General features: G+C 33.6%; 1 protein-coding gene across 3 annotated transcripts in view; it reads right to left on the bottom strand.

Annotated features, from left to right (window-relative positions):
- The window catches only part of CCSER1 (coiled-coil serine rich protein 1), a 1,292,599-nt gene that overhangs the window by 182,883 nt on the left and 1,086,201 nt on the right, over positions 1-23,515 (bottom strand). Inside the window, exon 11 of one of the 3 annotated variants that reach the window (XM_057309745.1) lies at positions 10,815-10,988. The exons of the other annotated variants lie outside the window; for them this stretch is intronic. Coding sequence (XP_057165728.1) covers positions 10,977-10,988 — 12 coding nt within the window. The 3' untranslated portion in view covers positions 10,815-10,976. Of the gene's footprint in view, positions 1-10,814; positions 10,989-23,515 lie in introns of those variants that run through there. 3 annotated transcript variants of the gene reach the window in all.

The raw sequence follows: 23,515 nt of genomic DNA, 5'->3' as shown, positions 1-23,515 counted from the left end.
GATAGAGAGAGAGAGCGTAGGGATAAGGAGAAAGGAGAAAAGCAGACTCCCTGCTGAGTGGGGGCCTGATGCGGGGGCTCTATATCTCATAACTCTGAGATCAAGACCTTAGCTGAAATCAAGAGTTGGAGGTCTAACTGACTGAGTCAACCAGGCACTCCAAGAATAAATAAAATTATTGCAATAAGCCAACAATGTCAGAGACCAGAACTGCACTATCCAATATCTAAACCTGATAGCCAGCCAAGCACTTACCCATCCCCTCCTGGTCATTAACAACTCAACAAAAATTTATTGAGCACTCATGATGAGTTCTTCATTGTATTAGTGAAAGAGTAAGCAAAATATAATCCTTACTCTCTTAAAATTTACCTACTAGTCTACTGAGTCCAAAAAGGAACATTCGTATGGATGTATGGATAGATGTGTGGATGCAGGCATGCTTGCACGGATACAATTATTGCTTACTTCAGGTTAGCCTATTTATAGGCCACTGTGATGTTCCTCCAATGCCCCAATAAATATATATATGGAAAAACACTGAAAGCCTCTCTCAAACAACTAAAATGCTAATATCCAAGCAGAATACACTATTCACTATCTGCCCTGTGGGTATTATCTACCTTTTATCTCCTATATTATGGATACCAGGTTAACTTTATAATAGCTGGAAGATTATTTTTGTGAGATTGGGAGTTATACTACTAATAGTTTTCTCTGTATCTTTACACAATCTTGTTAAGGTAGATATATCAGAGGAAAAATGAGAGTTAATGGTGATAGTTGTTGCCATATTCACAACTTTATGGCAAATATCTTCAAAATTTTAGGGAAATGCAATGAATAATAGCAAATAATTAATTATTTGACAAAGAACAAGTAACCATAGATTAATAATCTGAATTATGGATCTTATGCACTAAAAGAAGAAAGACCTAATAAAATATTTGAAGACGTTAACCCACAACTGTGTTAAAAATCTTTTTAAACTAAATATGAGAATTGGTCCTTCATATAAGATCATATAGTTAGGATCGCGTTAAATGGAATTATTAATACACTTTTCTTTTTGGGTTGCCAATAACATTCATTAGGGGCAGTTCCAATAGGCTGCCAATCTCAGAAACACTCCCTCTCCAATAAAGTAAATAATAGCTAAGTATTGGGAAGAATCCATCTAGTTACTAAACTATGATGTAATTAAATAGTATTATGCCAATATTTTACTTAAGGTATTAAACTTTAAAACTGAGTGCCTTATTTCCAATGAAAAAGTTTTATAAATTTAAAATATTTATAGAAGAATTCTTGTATCTCAAATAAAAATGAAGCTAACTGCATTCCAAACTGAAGAAAATCTGCTACTGAACTATGCTACTTAAAACAAGGTTAGGGACACCTGGCTAGCTCAGTCAGTAGAGCATGCAACTCTTGATCTCGGGGTTGTAAGTTCAAGCCTCAGGTTGGGTATACAGATTACTTAAAAAAAATAATAAAATCTTTAAAACAAGGTCAAAAACACAAACCACGAGACTATGGACTCTGGGAAACAAACCGACGGTTTTAGTGAGGAGGGGAGTGGGGGGGATGGGCTAGCCTGGTGATGGGTATTACGGAGGGTATGTATTGCATGGAGCACTGGGTGTTATACGAAAAGAATTATGGAACACTACATCAAAAACTAATGATGCACTGTATGGTCACTAACATACCAAAATAAAAAACAAAAAAACACAAACCAAATTATAATTATCTAAAGACTTAATAGCTGTTTTGCAGTTGACTATAGCAAACATTTCTGCACAAAGATTATTCAGTTCTTACAATAATATACACTTGCTGAAAAGGTCATGTGTATTCTGGAACCTATTGAGTTAAATTTAAAATATGTCAATACTGTACCAAATGTGCTGAGACATCCAGGAGACTCTAAGATATGATCAACGCAACAGACTGAAGACCCAAATCAATGGACTCAAGTTAAGAATCTCGTTTATGACATCCTTGTCTGCATCCAAAGTTAGATGGTCCCAAACTAAAAAGTCAGTTGTTCCTAAATTAAAGAGGGAAAAAAACTGAAAAGATTGCTTCTGACCTGAAAAGGTAGTCTTGCCATTTAAACTGAATATAGCAATAAGATTTTGATCAAAAAATACACATGTGCATATATCTAAATTAATCTATTTAATGGATTCATTGACTCCTTTAATCAAGGAAAATGATGTAAATATATCTCAAGGGTTCTCTTCCAAAAGCTAACTCTAAATGTGAATATTTTATTGAGCTCTGAGTATCTGTCAGATACTGCTATGTGCTATATTTATAAAGCTTTCCTTAATTAGAGACGGGAGGAAAAGAGGAGAACTTAGAGGACACTAACAGCAGCCTTCTTGTGTTTGATTCATTCCTTGACAAGTCAGTTTAGTTACTGAATCAGCTGGTACCAGTTTTTTCCTTAGTTATTTTTGGCAACTTCATATTTTATGTCTTCTCTTCCTCATATTTTGTGTCATTCTCTTACCTGTATATATATTTTATGCTTCAGTCAGTCTAGATTACTTCTATCTCTAATTCAAGTCCACAGAATTTTACTGTGAGTCAGTCACTCTGCTACATGTAAACCATAGGTCATGTCTTCAAGAATTTTATGGATTCCTAACTTGATAGCAATTATGCTAGAAATATGTTTTGAGGTATAAAAGAAAGTATTTTATCTACCTTGCCTTTTTTGTTTTTAAGATTTTATTTATTTATTTGACAGACAGAGAGACAGCCAGGGAGAGAGGGAACACAAGCAGGGGGAGTTGGAGAGGAAGAAGCATGCTCCCAACCGAGGAGCCTGATGCGGGGCTCAATCCCAGAATGCCAGGATCACTCCCTGAGCCAAAGGCAGACGCTTAACAACTGAGCCACCCAGGCGCCCCTATCTACCTTGACTTCTTGGAGGAAATGATCCCTGGATGAAAACTGGTTGGAAAAATAGGATAGTATCTTGTGAATGATAAGGAGAGAGCATATCAGGCATATGACAATTTCTTTAGAGCCAAAGGCAGCAAACCAGGATTGAGATGATGACAGTCTGAAACCCAGCTTGGATTTTTTTTTTTTTTTCTTAATGATAAGTATAATAGTCCCTTTCAGAAGTTCACAATGTAGTCAAGTACATCACTGAATACAATTTAAGGTCTGAAATGTTCTTACCCCAGATATTCTCAATTTTTTTCAGACCTCTTCTCAGAGATGCCTTGCCTAACCAGCATTATAAAATAACAGCCCCAAATCCTGACTATGCTTTCTTTTTCTTTCTACAATTTTTCACCACTTGATATAGTATATTCATTCATTTAATCATTCTCTGCATCCTACCACTAGAATATAAGGTCTGTGAGAGTAGGAAATTTGTCTAGAGAACTAACTTGGCTTATATTTAAATGCTCAATAACTATTTTCTTGAAATGATGCATGAGCAAATGCAGTCTTCACAGCAAAAGCACTTCAGGCTCTTCAAACCCACGTTCCTAAACAGCATTAACTAGAATCCCTCTTACCTGCTAATATATTCTTCACTCTGTATATCTTGCCTCTGTTAATAAATCCTCTACTCTCTTAAATATCCATGAAAACACACTCCATCTCCACCATACCCTACATTATTTTTAGTTCTCCAGGCCTAATGATTCTTTCTCCACAAAATCTCTGAATCTTTCTTACTTTAATCCATTCCCATTATTGCTATGCTGCTGAAGGTTCTAACCATCTCTCAGCAATAGCTTTTCTCTCTCTAAAAAAAATAATAATTTAAGTAAATTAAGAAGTTTCTGCCAATGTTGCTTGTTCTAATCTCTCATGCCTCCCACCCATTTTTCTTTTCTGTACTAGGAAGTCTCTTCCTAGAGTAAAATTCATATGATGTCACCTTTTCTAATTATCTGTGCTAGACCATAAAAAACACCAAAACTCCTTAAACTTTTGAGATTTAATGAATATCTCAATATACATTTTGGCAAAGTAATAATAAGAAACATATAAGTAATTTCCGCCTTAAGCTAATAAAATATATGTAAAATATTAGTTTCCTGCCTAGTATCTGCTAGACTCTCAGTGAAGGCCACTTTTCCCCTTCTCCATAAGACTTGGTATCATCTTTCTGGATTTTGCTCTTTAAGACTTGCTTAATTATTAATCAGCTGAGAAAATTAAATCATCTCATTAACTCTAACATTAACTTTTTATCTTAAATGAATCCACATAGTCACATTGTTTAAGTCTGTCTTCCTGGTATATTCAAAATCCCAGCTCATATGTAACCTCCCCTATCCTATTAGTATTCTCAACTACAGGTAACAAAAAATCAACTCAACTTAGCTTTTAACAGACAGGAATTTGTTGGCTTATATAAATGAAATGTCCAATGAACAGGAAAAGCTCAACAGTGTGTTAAATATTAATGTTCTCTCCCTCTCTCTCTCTCTCTCTCTCTCACTTTTCTCCTCTCCTCCATTCTCCCTATCTTCATCCAGACTGGTGTCACAATCCTTCTCCTAAATCATTCACTGCATCTATGGCCTTCTCATTGGCTGAGCCTGAGTTATGGTGCCTATTCCTGGAGCCCGGGGGTGGAACGAGACCCATCCAAAACAAAGGGACCCCGAAGGAGTGAAGAAATTAGTCACTTGCCAGAAGAGGGTGCCTGATGGGTAAAAATTACAGATCCACTGCATTTCTTAAACCTGAATGACTGTCTGGGATACCCATTTTTTTCCCTTGAACTGGTGTGGAACCCAATTTTATTTATTTTATTATTTGCTGCTTGAAGGTTGGTCCCTAAGCCATTCCTGTTTTTACTCTCAGCACATAACACAGTGAATAGCATTTAAGAATTCTCTTAATGTCTACTGAGTTTAAAGAAATTTTCCATCATTTTTCATTTTGTCTTTATGCACATTTACTCATTTGTTTATCACAACAAATTTGAAAGAAAAATGGCATTGGCATGTTTATTTGTTGATGCAGGGTACAGAAGTGTCTCTCACATCAAATGCATGGCATATTCAATTCTAAAACTCAGAATTTCTAAGTACTCTTTCAATTTTAAATCAAAAACTCCACAATGCCTGTGCACAATTTATCATGATGTATGATACTTTCCCTTAAAACTAGCATTAGAGATGCAAGTGAGTTTGAGTTCCCCCCTGAACATTTTTTTCTGATGCGGTGACCATAAGAGAGTTACTTAACTCTCCAACTTCAGTATCCTCATTTGTAAATGGGGATAATATCGGCACCCATCTTCAAGTTTGGGGAAATAAAATAGATCATGCCAATTCACACTTGGCACTGTTTCTAGCATAAAGATGGTATTCCTTCAAGTGTGTCTACCAGCACTAAAATACCCCTACTATCACCACAATCCCTGCTAGTACTATTATGACTACTAATCTTGTTGCTGTGTACTGCTGGACATGAAATTATGTACCAATAATTAGCATCATGTTAATTCCTAAAGCAAAATCAAAATTATTTTGACTTTCATCATTTCACTATAGCAGAACAAGATTGCTTAACCATTTTTTAAGGGGTAACTCCCCCCGCAACCAAATTTTGAGCTCTGGGATCCTGAGTGCTTTAAATTTTGTTGTCTACTATTAACCACAGCAATGCTTCTCAAGTTACTGTGAATTTACCTTTAAAAAGGAAAACAAACTATTCTTAAAACTATTCTTAAACAATGCAATGCTCATACAGTTTTAATAGGTAGCAGCCTTTGTCATCATACATGTCTGTTACCATTTCCCATTAAATGCTGAGTTTGCCTTTGCATTTGCTATTGCTTCCCAGACCTTCACATTGGCTCCTGCTCTCCCTTCATTCGTGTCTCTAAGGAAGAATTTCCTGACTATCCTATTTGATATAGCTTCATCTGTCTTTCCACACACTACTTAATTTTTCAACCTAGCACTTAATATTACCTGATTGTATATTACTGTTTATTTATAGTCTACCCTCCCATCTTCCCACCAAATACTAGCTCCAAGAGTGCACAGAAACCTTATGCCTTGTTCACTCCTGTGTCTCCAATTGCCAGAAGAGTACTAGGCATATGGTAGGTTCTCAATAAATTTTGTTAGTTTAGGTGAATTGCCTCTCAAGTGGTTAATCCCTTGTCCCACATTATATTTCTCATAACAGGACAATTGTATCTGTTACTATTAATGTACGGCATCAATTATTCAGTCTAAGAAATCAGCAATGACCATTGTATGTGGAATTGTATAACCAGTGTATGATCATTATACTATATTTCTTTCATAAAATAACACTTTCAGGGGCGTCTGGGTAGCTTAGTCAGTTAAGTCTGACTCTTGATTTGGGCTGAGGTCATGATCTCTAGGTCATGAGATCGAGCCCCGCTTGGACTCGGCACTGGCTATGAAGCCTGCTTAAGATTCTTTTTCTCCATCTCTCTCTGCCCCCTCTCCCCACCCGCCACTCGTACATGTGTATGTGTGCTCTCTCTTAAATAAATAAATAAAGTAAAACTTTCTAAGACCATGATAAAATGAGCAACATTGTTAAATTAAAAAAAAAAAGAAGAAGAAGAATTGGTAATCTTAACAGGAAAATCAAAAGTATTCAGGTATATAAATCATTATATAGCTCTTATCAAGTCATATCTATTGTCTTAAGGCAATTTTATACCATTGATACTTCAGTGTTTCCCACTGAATTTGAACTAATCAGAACATAGTCAACATTTGTATTATGGGTAATTAATAATTCCAGTAGAATATGTTAGAGGGCTCACCAAATTATTAACTTCATATTAGCAAACTCAAAGGAAGAGCAACTTGAAACAAAAACAGAACAAATGCATATTTGTTCCCTATAATTTGTTCCCTATGATGTTCCATATAAATTGAAACAATGGGAAAAAAATAACTCTCATTAATACAATATCATATGTTTAAATTAATGTAAAACATAATTTGGGATACGTGTGCCTCTAATATTTTTCCTGTGAGCATTTGAAATTTTTAAAAATAATACCTAAGATGATCAACAGGGCAAAAATATCCCCATATTTCATTTTCTCCAGTGATTTAATAACATAATTTAATGTTAACATAACTCTTCTCATGATATGTTACAATATTCATTCATTTTTGAGGTAAATATTCGTATGTCAGAATCTGTTTTATACCTCAACAAACCAATAATTAGCACTCAAAAGAATTTTAAACAAAAACAGTCTTTACTCATCTCAAATATACAAAAGCTTACCAAGGAAAGGAATTCAAAGCTTAAGGATCTTTTTAATCAAAATACATTAAGAAATTAGTATTCTTTCAGCTAACAAGCATTAGAATTACAGTGACAGTCTAGCAACCTCCCAGCCATACTTCTACTTGTATATTTATGCGACGAAGAAAATGTGAAGTAAACTCAGTACTGTTTATCATGATATATAGTTCTAAAATAGCCTGGTGATGAGAACAAAAGAATATTGTATAGATGGTATCAGGAAAGATATTCCCTATCTTATGAATTCTCTGTCTTCAATTCAGCACAGGTAAGTAAACGACCAGAGGACACTTCACCTCAGATCCATCTAAAGCAATCTTTACCATGACAAATTGCTTTAAAACTTATTTAAAACAGGTTGGAGTATAAACAAGTGCATGCATGCAAAATCCAGATTAAAGTCCCTCAAAATCCCATGGCTTTGAACATTGGCATTTTTATGCTTTAGTAATAATTATTTAATTTCACAAACACATCTTACATATAGCTTATTTTGTTTCCCACATAAAACAATAACATCAGGTTTAAGGCTAAATCTTATTCGTTTGTTCTCTACCAATGCAATTCTTTTTGATGTTGTTGAAATCAACTATTGCAACACTATTAACAAAGTAGCCTATTGTGGCATAATACCATAAAATATTTTTTAAATGGCAATAATATTAAGTTTTGAATTTACAAAGCAATTTATACTTCTATATTTATTCGTATTATTTATATTTTTCAACTATCCTAAATCTCAAACTGACCTTCATGTATTTGTCAATGTTTATACTATCCATGTCCTATAGTTAAAATTTTAAATTGCAAAAGGCTCAAATTGAACAGTAAATGTGAAAATAAACAAATTAAGCCTTTCTTCCACTGTAAGAAGAATGTCCATAAATGTTATCTATAGGGCATTTTCCTCTGGTAACAGCTGTTTCCTATTGCTGTATATCAGTTAATAATCCTTTCCTGCTTCTGCCAGAAAAGGCATTTAGATAATATTTAAAAGAGGAACTCTAATATTTTAGGCTTCAAACAAATTTTAAAATTTATAAAAATAACAATACTTACATGCTTTCATCTTTCAAGGTCATTATAACAACAAACTTCAGTGTGTAATTTGTATGTTTAATTTTCCATTGTAATGGAAAAAATCTGAACATTTCACAAAAATGCAAACTGGTAGATTCAGATCTAATTTCTTTTGTAGTATATTTTATTACAGAAATGTATATCCCCCCCAAAAAAATGCAAACCCATTTTGAACAGCTAAATGATAGGATTCAAAACAAAAAGAATACTGTAAATTTATATTTCAAAACTTTAACTCATGACTTCCCATTCAGTACCCTGGAGGTTGTCATTCTCCTCTCAAGGGAAACACTGAGCAAACTGTAAATCAACAACTCTTCTTAAAGACATCAGAAAAGTGAGGTCACAAGACAATCACTGCCTCCAAGATTGGAGAGACAAACAGGTAGATGCTACTATGCATACAAAATGGTACAGCCACTTTTGAAGACAATTTGGTGGGGTTTTTTTGTTTTTTTGTTTTTTACAAAATTAAGCTTAGCCTTACCATGTGATCCAATGATAGCACTTAAATTGGTATTTACTCAAATGAGTTGAAAACTTATGTCCATACAAAAATCTGCACACAGATCTTTATAGAAGCTTTATTCAAAATTGCCAAAACTTGGAATCAACCAAGATGTTTTTCAATAGAGGAAAGAATAAACAAACTGTGATACTTCCATACGATGGAACATTATTTAGTAATAAAAAAATGAGCTATGAATTCCTGATATAACATGCAGGAATCTTAAACACATATTGCTAAATGAAAGAAACTAATCTGAAAAGACTACATACTATATGATTCCAACTAGATGACATTCTGGAAAAGGCAAAATTATGGAAACAGTAAAAAGATCAGTAGTTGCCTGGCACTTGTGGCAGGGAGAAATGAACAGATTCTATCAATTAGAGAACAAAAGTCCAATTCATTATACTACTCTATCTTCATCAAGAATCATTCATTGAAAATAATTTGCATTTTAAGATAATCATTTTGTCAATAAAGATTTTCAAAAATCCCAGGAAATAATAAGAAAATTAATAACTGCCAGGAATATAGTATTTACAGTATTTTAACAACTTAAGTTGATGTCTTTTCAAGCCTCAGAGAGGCTATGTTATTCATTAATATTTTTTATTTAATTTCACACATACTTATTGCCCACAAGCACTTAAGAAGTCTGTCTAGTTACATGAGACCTCTTCCCATTGAATAATTATATCAAATATTTAATATTTTTATCTTTATAATTCATTTATTTTGAGCACAACAATTTCAACCCTCAATATTAATTTAAGTTATAAACAAATACCTTTTTCCTAGTGTTCTTGTGATCACATTTAAAGTTGTTTTCTCTGGGTAGTAACTATACTGTCATTCAATTAAATCTAAATCCCATTTAGTATCTCTTTTTCCTTGTTTGTTTGTTTTTTTTTTTACCCTTCCTTCCTTCCTTCCTTCCTTCCTTCCTTCCTTCCTTCCTTCCTTCCTTCCTTCCTTTCGTGGGCTCTTAGATTTGTGATTTAAAAGCAAGTACTTTTTTAAAAACTTGAAATTTTATAAGTATATAAAATATGTCACTATTTTCCAGTAAATCTTTTTTGTATTCAATCCTATTCAATTTCAGTATTCTATTTCACTTATAGCTATGTTCAATACCATACATATGCTGTTACTTTACTGTTACTTTCTATTTACTCATCAGTAATTGAAAGAAATCATTATTATTATGCTGTAGAATATAGATACTTACATGTCATAATTATTATGCTGATTATTCTATTAATATGTGTCACTCTCCCAGACTTAAATCTTTCATACATCTCCTTCAAACACCATATCGTTGAATCACTATTATTTACTTTTGCATTTCTTAAAATAAACTGCATTTTTACTTATATGTATTTAAAGAGGAAATTCATTTCAGTACCATGAAAGCAAAACAAGAGGAGCTTCCAATAAATAGAACATAATCATCAAATACAAATATCATGAGAACAAAGCAGTATTATTAAATTTTAAATAGGGACTACTGCCTGGTAAGTGTATTAATCTAGTGCCTCCACTCTCTTTGTTAAAGTAGAAGATTAAATGTGTTAAGGTGTTAATGACCTATAATCTCCATACCAAGATTTAATCTGAAAAAACGATAGATCAGAAGAAATGTTAGATATTGTTAAAGGAAATTATAATCTCACTCTGCTAATCAATATTTCTTAAATCTAAAGCAGCCATGTCATCTCTGCTATAATCCAAGATACTGATTCCACACTTGGGACATAATGGCATAGAGATTTGTGCAAGAGGGGTTTCCTTTATCTCTGGAAAATGTGTTTCATAAAATGGTAGATCATTATCTACTTGGTTTATTTTTACTGTGTTTGCTGAAAGGCTTTTTTTGACACAAAAATCACTTTTTATTAATTTTCTATCCAAAGGGAAAAAATATAGCTAAAACAGAAAGAGCAATCAAGCCATAAAGTGGAATTATATTTCAGTTAATGAGAAAAGGTTTTTAAATCATAGAGTTAAATCAGTTTAAGTATTTTTGTTTTTTGTTTTGTTTTGTTGTTTTAATGCTTACTGAGTACATACTGTGTTCCAGGTGTTATTCCAGGTGCTAAAATGGAGAACAAGGAAATTTTTAGAAGAAATTTGGCAGAAGAGAAAAAGCATTAATCTTCATTATTTGTGTTCTTTTTTACTATCAAGTAGGCAATATTTTACCATAGTAAAAATATTTTACTATAGAAGTGTAACATATATTTAAAATGTATTATTTTACAAGATGTTAACTCATTCAAAAATCCTCACCATCTTTTATTAGCTTCCAAAGCACCAAGATGTCATTTACTTCCTTACATTTGAAAGTATAATAATTTGTTACTTTTTTCAGATAAGGAAGTAGGGAATAAACCAAGATGTCTGAATGACAACATAAACGTGCCTAAGGAAACGCATGAATCACATAATTCTTGTGCACGGAAGCCAAATAAAATGAGTAAAAGAAAGATGCATTTATCAGTGGGGAAAGTGTCTAGGAAAAAGTCTATGTAACCATATCTGGAAATAGGGTATTATCACTACATGTAACTGACACATATTAGAAGAAAATATGAAATCAGTTTTAATGAGTTATATGTGTAGAGCTCTATCCTCAGTCAAGAATTTCTCTTCAGGGGCGCCTGGGTGGCACAGCAGTTAAGCGTCTGCCTTCGGCTCAGGGCGTGATTCCGGCGTTACCAGATCGAGCCCCACATCAGGCTCCTCCGCTGTGAGCCTGCTTCTTCCTCTCCCACTCCCCCTGCTTGTGTTCCCTCTCTCGCTGGCTGTCTCTATCTCTGTCAAATAAATAAATAAAATCTTTAAAAAAAAAAAAAGATTTCTTTAAAAAAAAAAAAGAATTTCTCTTCAGGTGACGAGAATAATAGAACTGAATCACTAACATAAAATGAATGCTGAATAATCTATCTTCTGTTTCATTTTGTTTTTATGGGGACAAAATGGAAGAGACGTGTTATACACATGAGATAACCTGGGAAACTTCAACATGTTTAACACTGTAGTAAAAAAAAAAAAAATGTACTTCAATCCTTATATTTTGGTGACTTTTCAAAGTATCAGCCCTTACTCTTTCAATAAAGCAATATACGATAATGGCTAATACATCTAACTATAGATCAGGCTACCCAGGTTTAAATTCTATCTCTGCTACTCACTTAACTCTAGGACCTAGTTAACTTAGTAAGCCTCTTCAGCTGTCACTTTCTTCATGTAGAAATGAGTATGATAATATTAACTATCTTATAGTGTTGCTATAAATATTAAAAGTTAATACATGTGATGTGAAATGCCTATGGTAGTGCTTGACACAGAGTTAAACCTCTTAAAGTTTAATTATTTCTATTTCTCTTTTGTATCATTGTTTTTCTCTTACTGCAGAAATAATAAAACTTAAATATTAAAAACAAAAATCTTGATATTTAATAGATATTGTGCAGTAAACTCTTCAGAACAGTTGTGGCTTTGTATCCTAATTAAAATATTAGAATTATATCTCCTCAATTTTCCCTTTTATAGGGCCTAAGTTTTCGTTAGTTTCTTTCCCTCTACTAACAAGTTTATTTCTAAAATCATCCATTTTAAATCATAACATTTCTCCTTATAAATGTCTATACTACCTAAAAATACTGTTCATATATTGTAGTTTATATATATTTTTCACACACAAAAAAATACTCAGAGGTTTAGATTTTGGAACATTTGGGGGTAATATGGGTCAATACAGATTTAAAAGCAGGCTTTAGATTCCATATCATAAATTTGAATTCTGACGCCAATGTTTATGTAACCTTATGTGAGCTACTTACATGAAAACTTAGTTTCTGTAAAATGAGACACTGTTAAATTCTCTGCAAGCATATTCTGAACATCAAATAAGACGTACATAGCTCACTCAGGGCTGTACATGTTTGATTTCAGGGGTACAATAAACATTGGATATATTTATTAAAGAATAAAGCTTTATAATTTCCAAATAAATGTATGAGTAACTATCATTTTATTCTAAAGGCACACCCCAAATATTAAAGTGTACTTTCAACTGTATTCAATTTTATCTGCCAGAAAATATTAAAACTACTTTTAAAAAGAATTGCACTTATATTCTAAAACTAATAATCAGAACTTTTTAAAATCCATAGCTCTTTGTAGTTTCAAACATTGCTTTGAAACTAAGAAAAACACACACATACACACAGAGAATTAATCAGTATGCTTTTTGTTTTCCATTGACAATGATGCCCTTTTGTAGCTTTCAATTATAAAGAGAAAATTATGAAAATAAAAGCCCAAGTCATCCTAGAAAGCAATGATCTGAAAACAAAGCCAAAGGACTAGACTGAAATCATTTTAATAAATTTTATAAATGTTGAGAACAAAATAGTAGAAGATAGCAGAATGAAATCATAGCCTAGCCCTCTGAGATCTGGGATGCAAATTTACCATGCTACTCCACAAGTCATTTTATATTTTCATTAAAATGGAAAAACTTAACAGGAGTTTCAATTATGTCCATTATGCCCAGGAGACCAACTTTTGAAACTAGGCCAACAGATCTTGACTAACTGATAAAAGCTAAATGGTTTTTTATATTAATTGTATGTTATTAAAGCCAGACAGAAATACTTAAAAGAAATTTAAACTGATCGGGTTCTATTTCACTGAGTTCCCACAAATTCATATTCTGGTACCCACTGTGAATTGATATAGAAATTCCTGTGTATGAAGTAAAAAGATAACATAAAATCAGAATCACAAGAAGTGTAGTTACAATAAAGAAGATGCATACACTGCACACTCTTCATTAAATTAGGACACCAGGATAAGTTAAGATTCTTTAAAATAACTTATCAAAGCATGGTAGAAGATAGTTTGTATAACTTGATGATTTACCAAATTAATGCATTTTAAGATAATTTTTTCTCTTTCATATGAACACATAATTTCCTGAGATTAATAAGAACTAGGTGTTTAAAAAATTGAAAATTATCATGTCATCTCAGTGAGAGTATGAATTCTTCTTTGATGATGTGGATGTCTTTTATTTCTTTTTGTTGTCTGATTGCTGAGGCTAGAACTTCCAGTACTGTGTGTGAACAACTTGGCATCAGGGAAATACAAATTAAAACCACAATGAGATACCACCTCACACCAGTCAGAGCCTAAAATTAACAACACAGGAAACAACAGGTTTTGGTGAGAATGTGGAGAAAGGAGAACCTCCTTGCACTGTTGATGAGAATGCAAACTGGTGCAGCCACTCTAGAAAACAGTATGGCAGTTCCTCAAAAAGTTAAAAATAGAACTACCCTACAACCCAGCAATTGCACGACTAGGTATTTATCCAAAGGATACAAAAATAGTGATTTGACGGGGCACATGCACCCCAATGTTTACAGCAGTAATATCTACAACAGCCAAAATATGGAAAGAGCCCAGATATCAATCAAGGGATGAATGGATAAAGAAGATGTGATACAGACAGACAGAGAGAGATAAATATAGATAAATATAGATAAATATAGATAAATATAGATAAATATAGATACCATGCATATATACATATACCATGCATATATACATATACCATGCATATATACATATATAATGGAATATTACTCAGTCATCAAAAAGAATGAAATCTTGCCGTTTTCAACAACATGGATGGATCTAGAGAATATAATGGTAAATGAAATAAGTCAGTCAGAGAAAGACAAATACCATATGATTTCACTCATATGTGGAACTTAAACAAAACAGATGAACATAGGGGAAGGGAAGAAAAAATAAGATTAAAACAAAGAGGGAGACAAACCATAAGAGACTCCTAACTACAGGAAACAAACTGAGAGTTACTGGAGGGAGGGAGGGAGGGGGATAAGGTAACTGGGTGATGGGAATTAAGGAAGGCATTTGAAGTAATGAGCACTGGGTGTTGTATGCAACTGAAGAATCACTAAATTCTACTTCTGAAACTAATAATATAGTATATTTTAATATAAAAAATAAAAACTTAAAAAGTTTATATTTATAATCCCCAAATTAATGAATCCATATATGTTATTCCTAAAGCTATAGCAGATAACTGCTGTTTTTCTCAACTGGCATCTAATTATTTTTCATGAAACCATATTGGAATTCACTTATACTTAGTTCAGGACTACCATTTTGTTAACCACCATGATCGGTTCATTGGTGTTAATTTACCCTACCAGAACCAAAACTATACCATGAGCCTTCTGCTGTAGATTCTGGGAAAGAAGAAAGTAGTAGCTGCCTTTGGACTAAAATCTGAACGATGTTGGGTGTCTCAACTGTTGTTGCCATGTTGTTACCATGCAAAGCCAGAGACTGAAGTAGAACACAGCAAAAAGCAGAGCCAGGATGTTAAGAGATGCCAAAAATTGAGAGCTCTGTTTATTTCTAAACCCAGCTGCCTCCAGTCCTACTCCCAACATTCAATCTGGTTAAATAACCAGGAGCTGGCTCTGTTTCACTTACAAAAAAAAAAATGTGACTCAAAACCAAAAATTCATAAATGATCAAAGGTAAAAAGTCTCTATGTAGGAATCATTTAAATTAATGTATTTATTAATTTAGTATTTATTACATATCTATCAGATGTCTGGCGATGCAAATGCTAAAACATAATTTAGAATCCATTTTGAATGAGTTTATTTTTCATTTTATTTTTCCTTCTAGGACATCAAGCCCTCTTAAAGCAAAGATGTACTTGCCTGATATAATTTGAAGTCTCCTATACCAAAATAATTTTAGCATTGAAATAGAATTCTATGGGTTAGAAGATTTACAGGAGACTCATAGATAAACGTTATTTCTCTCTAATCAGGTTTGATACACTGATATTACATAAAACGTCACCTCCGTAAAATTGTGTCATTACACGGAAACATCAAAAAAATAGGAGTTTATACAGTCTTTTCAGAACTGAATGATTGATTAGATTCCTTAAAAACAAAACAAAACAAAAAAAATGGGAATAGTATCTTATGGTACAATGAATAAATTGTTTAGTAGATAAAGCATGGATTCTGGGATAATACCTGGGTTTAATTTCTAGCTCTAACGGTTACAAGTTTATGACTTTGTCAAGTTTCTTAAGCTTTTAAGACATTATTCCCTCATTCGTAAAGTGAAGAAAATCATACAAACTTTATGGATTTTGTAAGGATGTAAATTATTAGGAATATAAAGCATATAGTACATGACCTGATGTATAGTAATCATCTAATAATTACGGGTTTTTAAATTATTATCACAATAACAAAATATTATAATAAGATAAATTGGGAGTTCTGAGAGAAAGAAACACAAACATTGAAATAAAAAAATGGCTTATTTTTTTCTTATAATTTCAGTAATTTTTCAATGATTTTGTACATGGACACTTTTTATATTATTTCTTTAAAATTTTAGAGAGTTAAAAATGTGGTACTATTCAAAATTATTTAGAACTATCATAAAATTAAGAAAATGCAACTATAAAGAAATCAACTTAGATTGTTTTCTTTAATTATGCCTTTCTTTGACATGATCTTGCTAAGTATGACATACAAGAAACTTATATTACCTAAGCTGTGAAGCACTGATAGAGTCCAAAAGTGAAAAAAAAAAAAAAAAAAAAAAAAAATTTTTTTTTAAAGATAGTTCTCAAACTCATTATATGATATGATGGGGAAAGAAGAAGAAAAATTGAATGGTAAATGAATAGTAGTCTTGAAGTAAATGCAATATTTTTGGTCAAACTGCCTGTTTTTCAAAAGACTAATACATGGTATTTAAAAACTTTGTGCCTTCTTTAGGACAGAAAAAAATTTATACTTAAAGGGAAAAGTGCATTAGCATATGGACATCATAGGAACTTTGATAGATTCTGGTTTTCTGGTCTTTACTTTTGGGAATATACTAAACATTCAGTTAGAGAAATACTGAAATACTGCATTAGCTGCTTCCGAGTTCTATGTGAAGTCCTTTACATTACTTAATGTGCAACATTTATTCTAATTCCTACCTGCAAACCCGTCGTTATGTGTCAACTTAGATTTTTAAGTGCATTTTAGCTTATTTGACATAATTATATCTTGATATTTTATTTTAAGGCACTTTAAGGGATTTTAAACCCTGTGCTCCCTTCTTAGTTCTATCTATGAATTATAATACACTCAGGTCAATTTGTTTATGTAATCCACTTATCATGCTCTTTTCACTGCCCTCCCCTAATATCTAAAAAGTATCATATGATAACACCTGAACTTTGATTCTTCCAGAATTACAGAGTTGTTTTCTTAACTCCCAAAGACATGCCCCCAGGGACAATTCGGTGGACTTTTATGATATGACTTAAAGAATCTGAAATGGAATGCTATCTCAGTGCATACTGCTATACCCTCCTCCATGAGGTTAGTGCATTCCTTGCACAGAGGATTCACCCTATATTTTGCAGGCTTGTCATTAATAAAACTCTTACATTCTCAACTTAGCTTTTATCATGTAGTGACAGGCAGCACGGCCATGGCTGCAAGGCTGTTGGGGAAGTCTAGGCTGGGGAGAAAGAAGTTACAGAAACAATCTGGGGAGATTTACAAAGCTCATCTGGATAATAAGATTATCTAACTGCTGGATGGAAAGAGCATTCTAGTCCAAGGGGGCTGAACAATCTTTAATCTGATCAAGACTATTCCAAGGGGTTTATCAGAAGAAAAGGGCAAAGGCATTAGGTTTGGTTAGGTGCTTGCACGACTGAACCTAAAGTATTGAAAATATTGTTTTCCCTCACCTCTACCACCACACAAATCTCCCTCCACTGTAATTTAAAATTTAAACAATAACAAAATTTTAAATAAACATAAGATAGTCTTTATAAGGTACTGAATCTCCCATCATGACTTACTTTTTAACATAAAACCCTCATACATTGGTAACTTTATAAAAAGGCCTAATCTTCTCCCAGAGAATGTTGAGATAATACCCCTAGGTCTTGCAAACATCTGTGTTGCAGCTATTGTAATTGAGGAGGAAAAGCCTTGGAGGATGGTTTCATCCAGGCTCACCTGGCTAGAGCTTATAGAGTCCAAAATCAGACCCAGAAATCACCCAGAAGAGGAAATAGGAATAGGGTGAATTCAAAAATCCCAGCAGGCAAACCAGTCACAGTCAATAGGATTTAGATGAAGCTGCAGCCCAAAGTTCACAAGACGGAAAAGCACCAGACACCAAAATGGAAACACAAAACAGAAACAGACTACATTCAAATATACTTCTTAAAGGGCCAGGCTCTTTAATATATTTCCAATTTTGATTAAGGAAGTAGGCGGGGCTGATTGTACCAGACACAGCCTTTAGTATCAAAAGGTAGTTAGACAGGACTTGACACTGAAGAAAAATGTTCTTCTTTGTGTATTACTTGGCTTCAAAGTTTGTGTGTTAAATTAGGAAACTCTACAGTGGACATTCATGCATTGGAAATAAGCATTAACATTCAAACATCTATTCAGTTCTTATTAATCCCTTTTAAAACATTTGTCTTAATTTTTCAAGAAAGATAGACTAACTCCCCTCTCTTAATATCATTACAATAGCTTCAATAATCTAAACTTGACGTTTTCAGGAAGTCTTTTCATCTTAATTCAATTAGAGTGACTAGAAAAAAAATATAGTAATTATTTACCTACTATTGATGATGTTTTTTTTTAAGAGAAAGAGAAAGAGAGCAGGGGAGGGAAAGAGGGAGAGAGAGAATCTTAAGCAGGCTCCATTCTCAGCACAGAGCCTGACATGGATCTCATGACCCTGAGATCATGACCTGAGTGGAAATCGAGAGTTAGACACTTAACTGACTGAGCCACCCAGGCGCCCCATCTACTACTGACAATCTTTTTAAAATATATATGACAGTATCAATTGGCATAGACATTAAGCCCTTTATGTCATGTCATTTTGTCAAAAGTTACTCTTTTCCGTATCTCTACAATGAAAGTTTTGAGTCTTCACTGTGTATAAAAAGCATTTTACCAAAGATGTTCCTTGCATTCATTATGCCCCCAGTTACAGCACTGCATTAAAGGAAAAGACATAGCAAATACTGGCTTATATTCCCTTGTGCAGTAATAGCTAAGATTAAAGATAAGTGATTTTATTGACCAGCTCTATAGGATTTATGGCTTTATAGATTATTAAATACTTGCATCTCATCAACTTCTGTCAATAGTGAAAGATGGATTCTAATTTTCAAACAGACCCCCAATCACGGTAGAGTAAGTTACACATATGCAAGGTGCTCCAGAAACTACATGCACATATAACTACTATTGGGCTGCATTAAAATGTAGCTTGATGAAATGGAGATTATCTTATCAACAACAGTTAATGGATACGTATAAACACAAACACCATTACAATGGAATTTCAAATCTCTTTTTCTCTTACTAGGTATGCATATGTTCTTCCTTTATTCTCCGCTACGTTATATAAAAGTATGGCTCTGCTGAATTTGTTCTTCAAAGCTATGACTAAGGGAAATAGGGGAGGAAATGAGAACACAGCAAATGGGAAGTAAAATATGACCAGAAAATAATTTTGTGATTTTTTTTTACGTATGGTATGTTGTGAAAATGTATACACAGCTCAAATGATTCTGCATCATTGGCAGTGACGATCACACGTTAGCAATCTTTCTTGTCTTTTTAAACCCTGAATCAACTCCCAGTCAACATGATTTAAACATGTTTATGTCCCTATTTCTTTGTGATGCTGCTAAAGAAATTACCCCCATTGTCCACAATCACACTCGGCCTGATGACCCCAATGCTGTCTTTCTTCACCTGAAATTTTCCCCTCACTTTTCCTATAAGCATAAAAACAGTGCCACTGAAAGAAGTCCTCTTTTTTGCTCTCTTTGCTCATGTTGTGGATGATTATTATCATGCTCTTTCTCTGCCTGGAGAAAGTATTTCCATTCCATTCCCTATGAGAGAAAGGTCCCTTTTTCTAACCGTGCCTTATTTATCCCCCCCAACAGAATGAACAGAATAGGTCATTGCCTCATTCATGCCATTGGGAAAATGCCCAAAACGAATGCCCTGCTTTCTCTTTTTGGTCCTCTCTCCTCTCCCTCAGAGCCACCTTCCTAATGTCTTTTCTCCTTGAACAGTAAGCTCCCAGGGAATAGAGGGTGGGCCAGGCAGTGAGGACAGCTGGCGTAGGAGGCTTGCCATTCACCAGCTGCTCACTCTGCTTATTCAGTAAGCAGCAAACAGGATGGGCAAGTTCACACGGGAGTGGGGTAGGGAAACAGAAAGTACATTTTGGCCTCAGTTTCTCCCTGTGACTCCTCTCCAGCTTTATCTGATCTTTCCCGTCCTTACTATAGGGACTGTTTTCCCACTGGCTCAGAACACTTAACAGTCTATGTAGAATATCAAGGCTCCAAGCTTAAAAATTCCAACTCAGAAATGCCTATTCTCATTCTTGTGATATTACAAAGAGTACATACTAATCTTACTCAGAATAATACCAGTCTTTCAACTAAAAAAAAAAAAATACACTGAGAAGCCTTATTTCATCTCAGTAATAAAACCCTTAAGGCAGATTCAAGACATACAAACACTGAAGATTTTTTGATGTTACACTCTTTTACGCCCCAGCTCATGTTGGTTTTTACTTACCTCCATAAATACATCTTCCCCACTAAGTGAGCTTTACACATATAGGAAATGAGAAACAGATACAATTTCAATATAGAGACACCAACGCACATACATATACAATTAGACACAGAAACTGTCCCACTCAACTAAATGTCACACACATGAAAATGCACTTGCATATGGATATTTGCCTATTTAAAGGTAGAGACTGATACACAAATACAGCACACTGCAGAGAGTACATGTCAACACGAATTAAAGGGTTTTAATTTATTTAATTTAATTAAATGGTCTATTTGGATGTCTCTGATCAGTAGGAAGTGTTTTCTACCTTGCTTTGTAGGGTTTTCTTTGCAGGTATGTATGTGTTCTCCTCTTAACTTCCTCTTTTTTTTTTTTTTTTAAGATTTTATTTATTTATTTGACAGAGAGAGAGACAGCCAGCGAGAGAAGGAACACAAGCAGGGGGAGTGGGAGAGGAAGAAGCAGGCTCCCAGTGGAGCATGGAGCCCGATGTGGGGCTTGATCGCAAAATGCTGGGATCACGCCCCGAGCTGAAAGCAGACGCTTAAGAACTGAGCCACCCAGGCGCCCCTTAACTTCCTCTTTAGACTGACTTTGGAGAGCAGCACTGCTTTCCTCATGTCTCCCCACCCCCTACTGTAAATTGTACAGTACAGTCCACATAGATGTCTGTTGAATATTTTAATATTTCTTATTATATTAACAAACACATCTAAGGAAAACCTAATGGACGACATATAGCCAGATCCAGGCACATGTTCCTGGAGAAACACATGAAACTGAGAGAAATATGATGCTGAATAAAAGTCTGGGTTTGAGAAGATATGAGCAGGTGAGATTGTTGGTTAGAAACAAAGAGATTAGGAATAAATAGGGAGGTAAAACAGACTGGCTGTCTAACAACGTAGCCCCAGGATTTTGGCATCAATCAGGCAGAATTAACATTCTCAGTAATCTCATAGAATGATTAAATTTTCCATTTTCTCAAATTATTCATTACTTAATTTATGTAAACATTGGACTACTTAAAAATCACACTGAGTATTCTTTCAATCTAACTCTTAAATTTCTAAGTTGTTTGATTTAACTCAGCAAAAACCTTAAAAAATTTAAAATTTAGTGCAATGGCTAGATCATGCTCATTTTCCAAACCATATGAGTAACCTCTCAGTAATTGTTGCACTTGTAAATAAAAAAATATTTTAAAGGCAGAAAGGCTGTCACTTAATCCTTTTTCAAAGGTAATATTTAATCTGTTTTAAGGTAATCACTCAAACCTAAGTTCAATCAGAACAGTTCATTCTGCCTTGCTCTTTTGCTATTCACATATCTTTTTTTTATAATACCAGATCTCAGCTCCTAATAACTATATTTATTTAGTTGTTTTAAACTATAAATTTCTCTAATAGGATTACACAAATTACAAATATAAATTGCATTATTTAACTATTTCCTTTATTAAATTTATGAATTTATTTACTTAATGATTACATTACTTATTAATGTACAGGGTAGCAGCGTAATTAAACTGGGTATACGTGGCTGTATATATGAACTCAAGGGTGGTGTTCTACCTTATTCCATTTATAGAACTGAAAGTCATGATCGAAGAAAGTAGGAGGTACAACATCATTTGAAGAAAAGCTTAAAAATGAAAATCTGCATTGTGTTTTCGCCTAGATAATGGAAGAAAAGAGGGAGAGAGGGATAGCAAATGAACATAATAGTAACATGATCTTTGCCTTAAGAGTAAAAAGGAAAGAGTGCTTTACAGATAGCTAGAGTCCTTGCCAGAGTTTCTAATGCTTTCCTCAGCAAATAAGTTGATTGCAACTGAATAATTTTTCAGGTGACATAACACATGCAACTCCAGAAGACAACTCATTTCCATTCTGAAGAATTCTATGATAAACAAGTTATTTTATCTGAGATACAGTGACAGATGATTAAGACAGTGCATTATACTGTATTCAGAATTCTTTTTTCAAGACTATCAATCCAACCATAATGGCATGTTATAAAAGCATGCACACTTGGACAATTCCTCTTATAACAATAGCATTCCAAATGTTTCTGCAGATGTTTGGTGAAGATTGCTTTTGTGACAAGAATGGATGTTTAGATGCTTATAAGCATAAAAATCGAACACAAGAACAAGGAGAAACATTCTCCCATGAGAGTTAAATTTGTGCCTCTCAAGTAGTTTGGAACTGAAGTTTCAGTGTGGGACACTGAGTTTAATAGCTTTTATCCATATTACAGAATAATGTAAATTATATCACCATTTTTAATGGAGCAGTGTATCTCCCCCCAGAAACAAAGCTTTATTTAAGGCTTTACAGGGAAAATGTCAAGAATTTGTTGTATAAAAAAATGGGTTCAGAGTCCACCCAGTTATTTAGCAGCATGACAGTAGACGATGTGACTATAAACTGAATTAGCAGCATAAAGACTTGATAATGAGCCACCAGCCTGTGTTTGGTCATTCGAGCCCTTGTTGATCCTGATGGATGTTGCAACCGCCAATACTCTTACTTTTTCCCCCTACTTTCTTCCGTAGCACTAAAATAAATAGTCACAACTGAAGTAAAGTCTTCCTTCTTTTTTTATTAGAACATATATTATATGAATCTATTAACTAGTTTTTCTACAAAAAACAAAAGGAATTAGAGACTCTTGTAGCGAGAGAATTACAGAGATATTAATGGCAATTTTCCATTATTCCAGTGTATTTATTCTTACATCCATCCTGTTCCTAAATGACTTAAATTTACTATTTACATATAAAATTTTCCTTTTCTTTAATAAAGCTTTTACTTAAATTACGGTTAGTTAAAAGTACAGTGTAATATTAGTTTCAGGTGTACAATACAGTGCTTCAACAATTCCATACAAC

This window comes from Ursus arctos, unplaced genomic scaffold (assembly GCF_023065955.2).
Source record: "Ursus arctos isolate Adak ecotype North America unplaced genomic scaffold, UrsArc2.0 scaffold_9, whole genome shotgun sequence".
Classification (NCBI taxonomy): domain Eukaryota; kingdom Metazoa; phylum Chordata; class Mammalia; order Carnivora; family Ursidae; genus Ursus; species Ursus arctos.
Note: the sequence above shows the minus strand (reverse complement) of the source record. Positions and strands in the feature narration are given on the sequence as shown.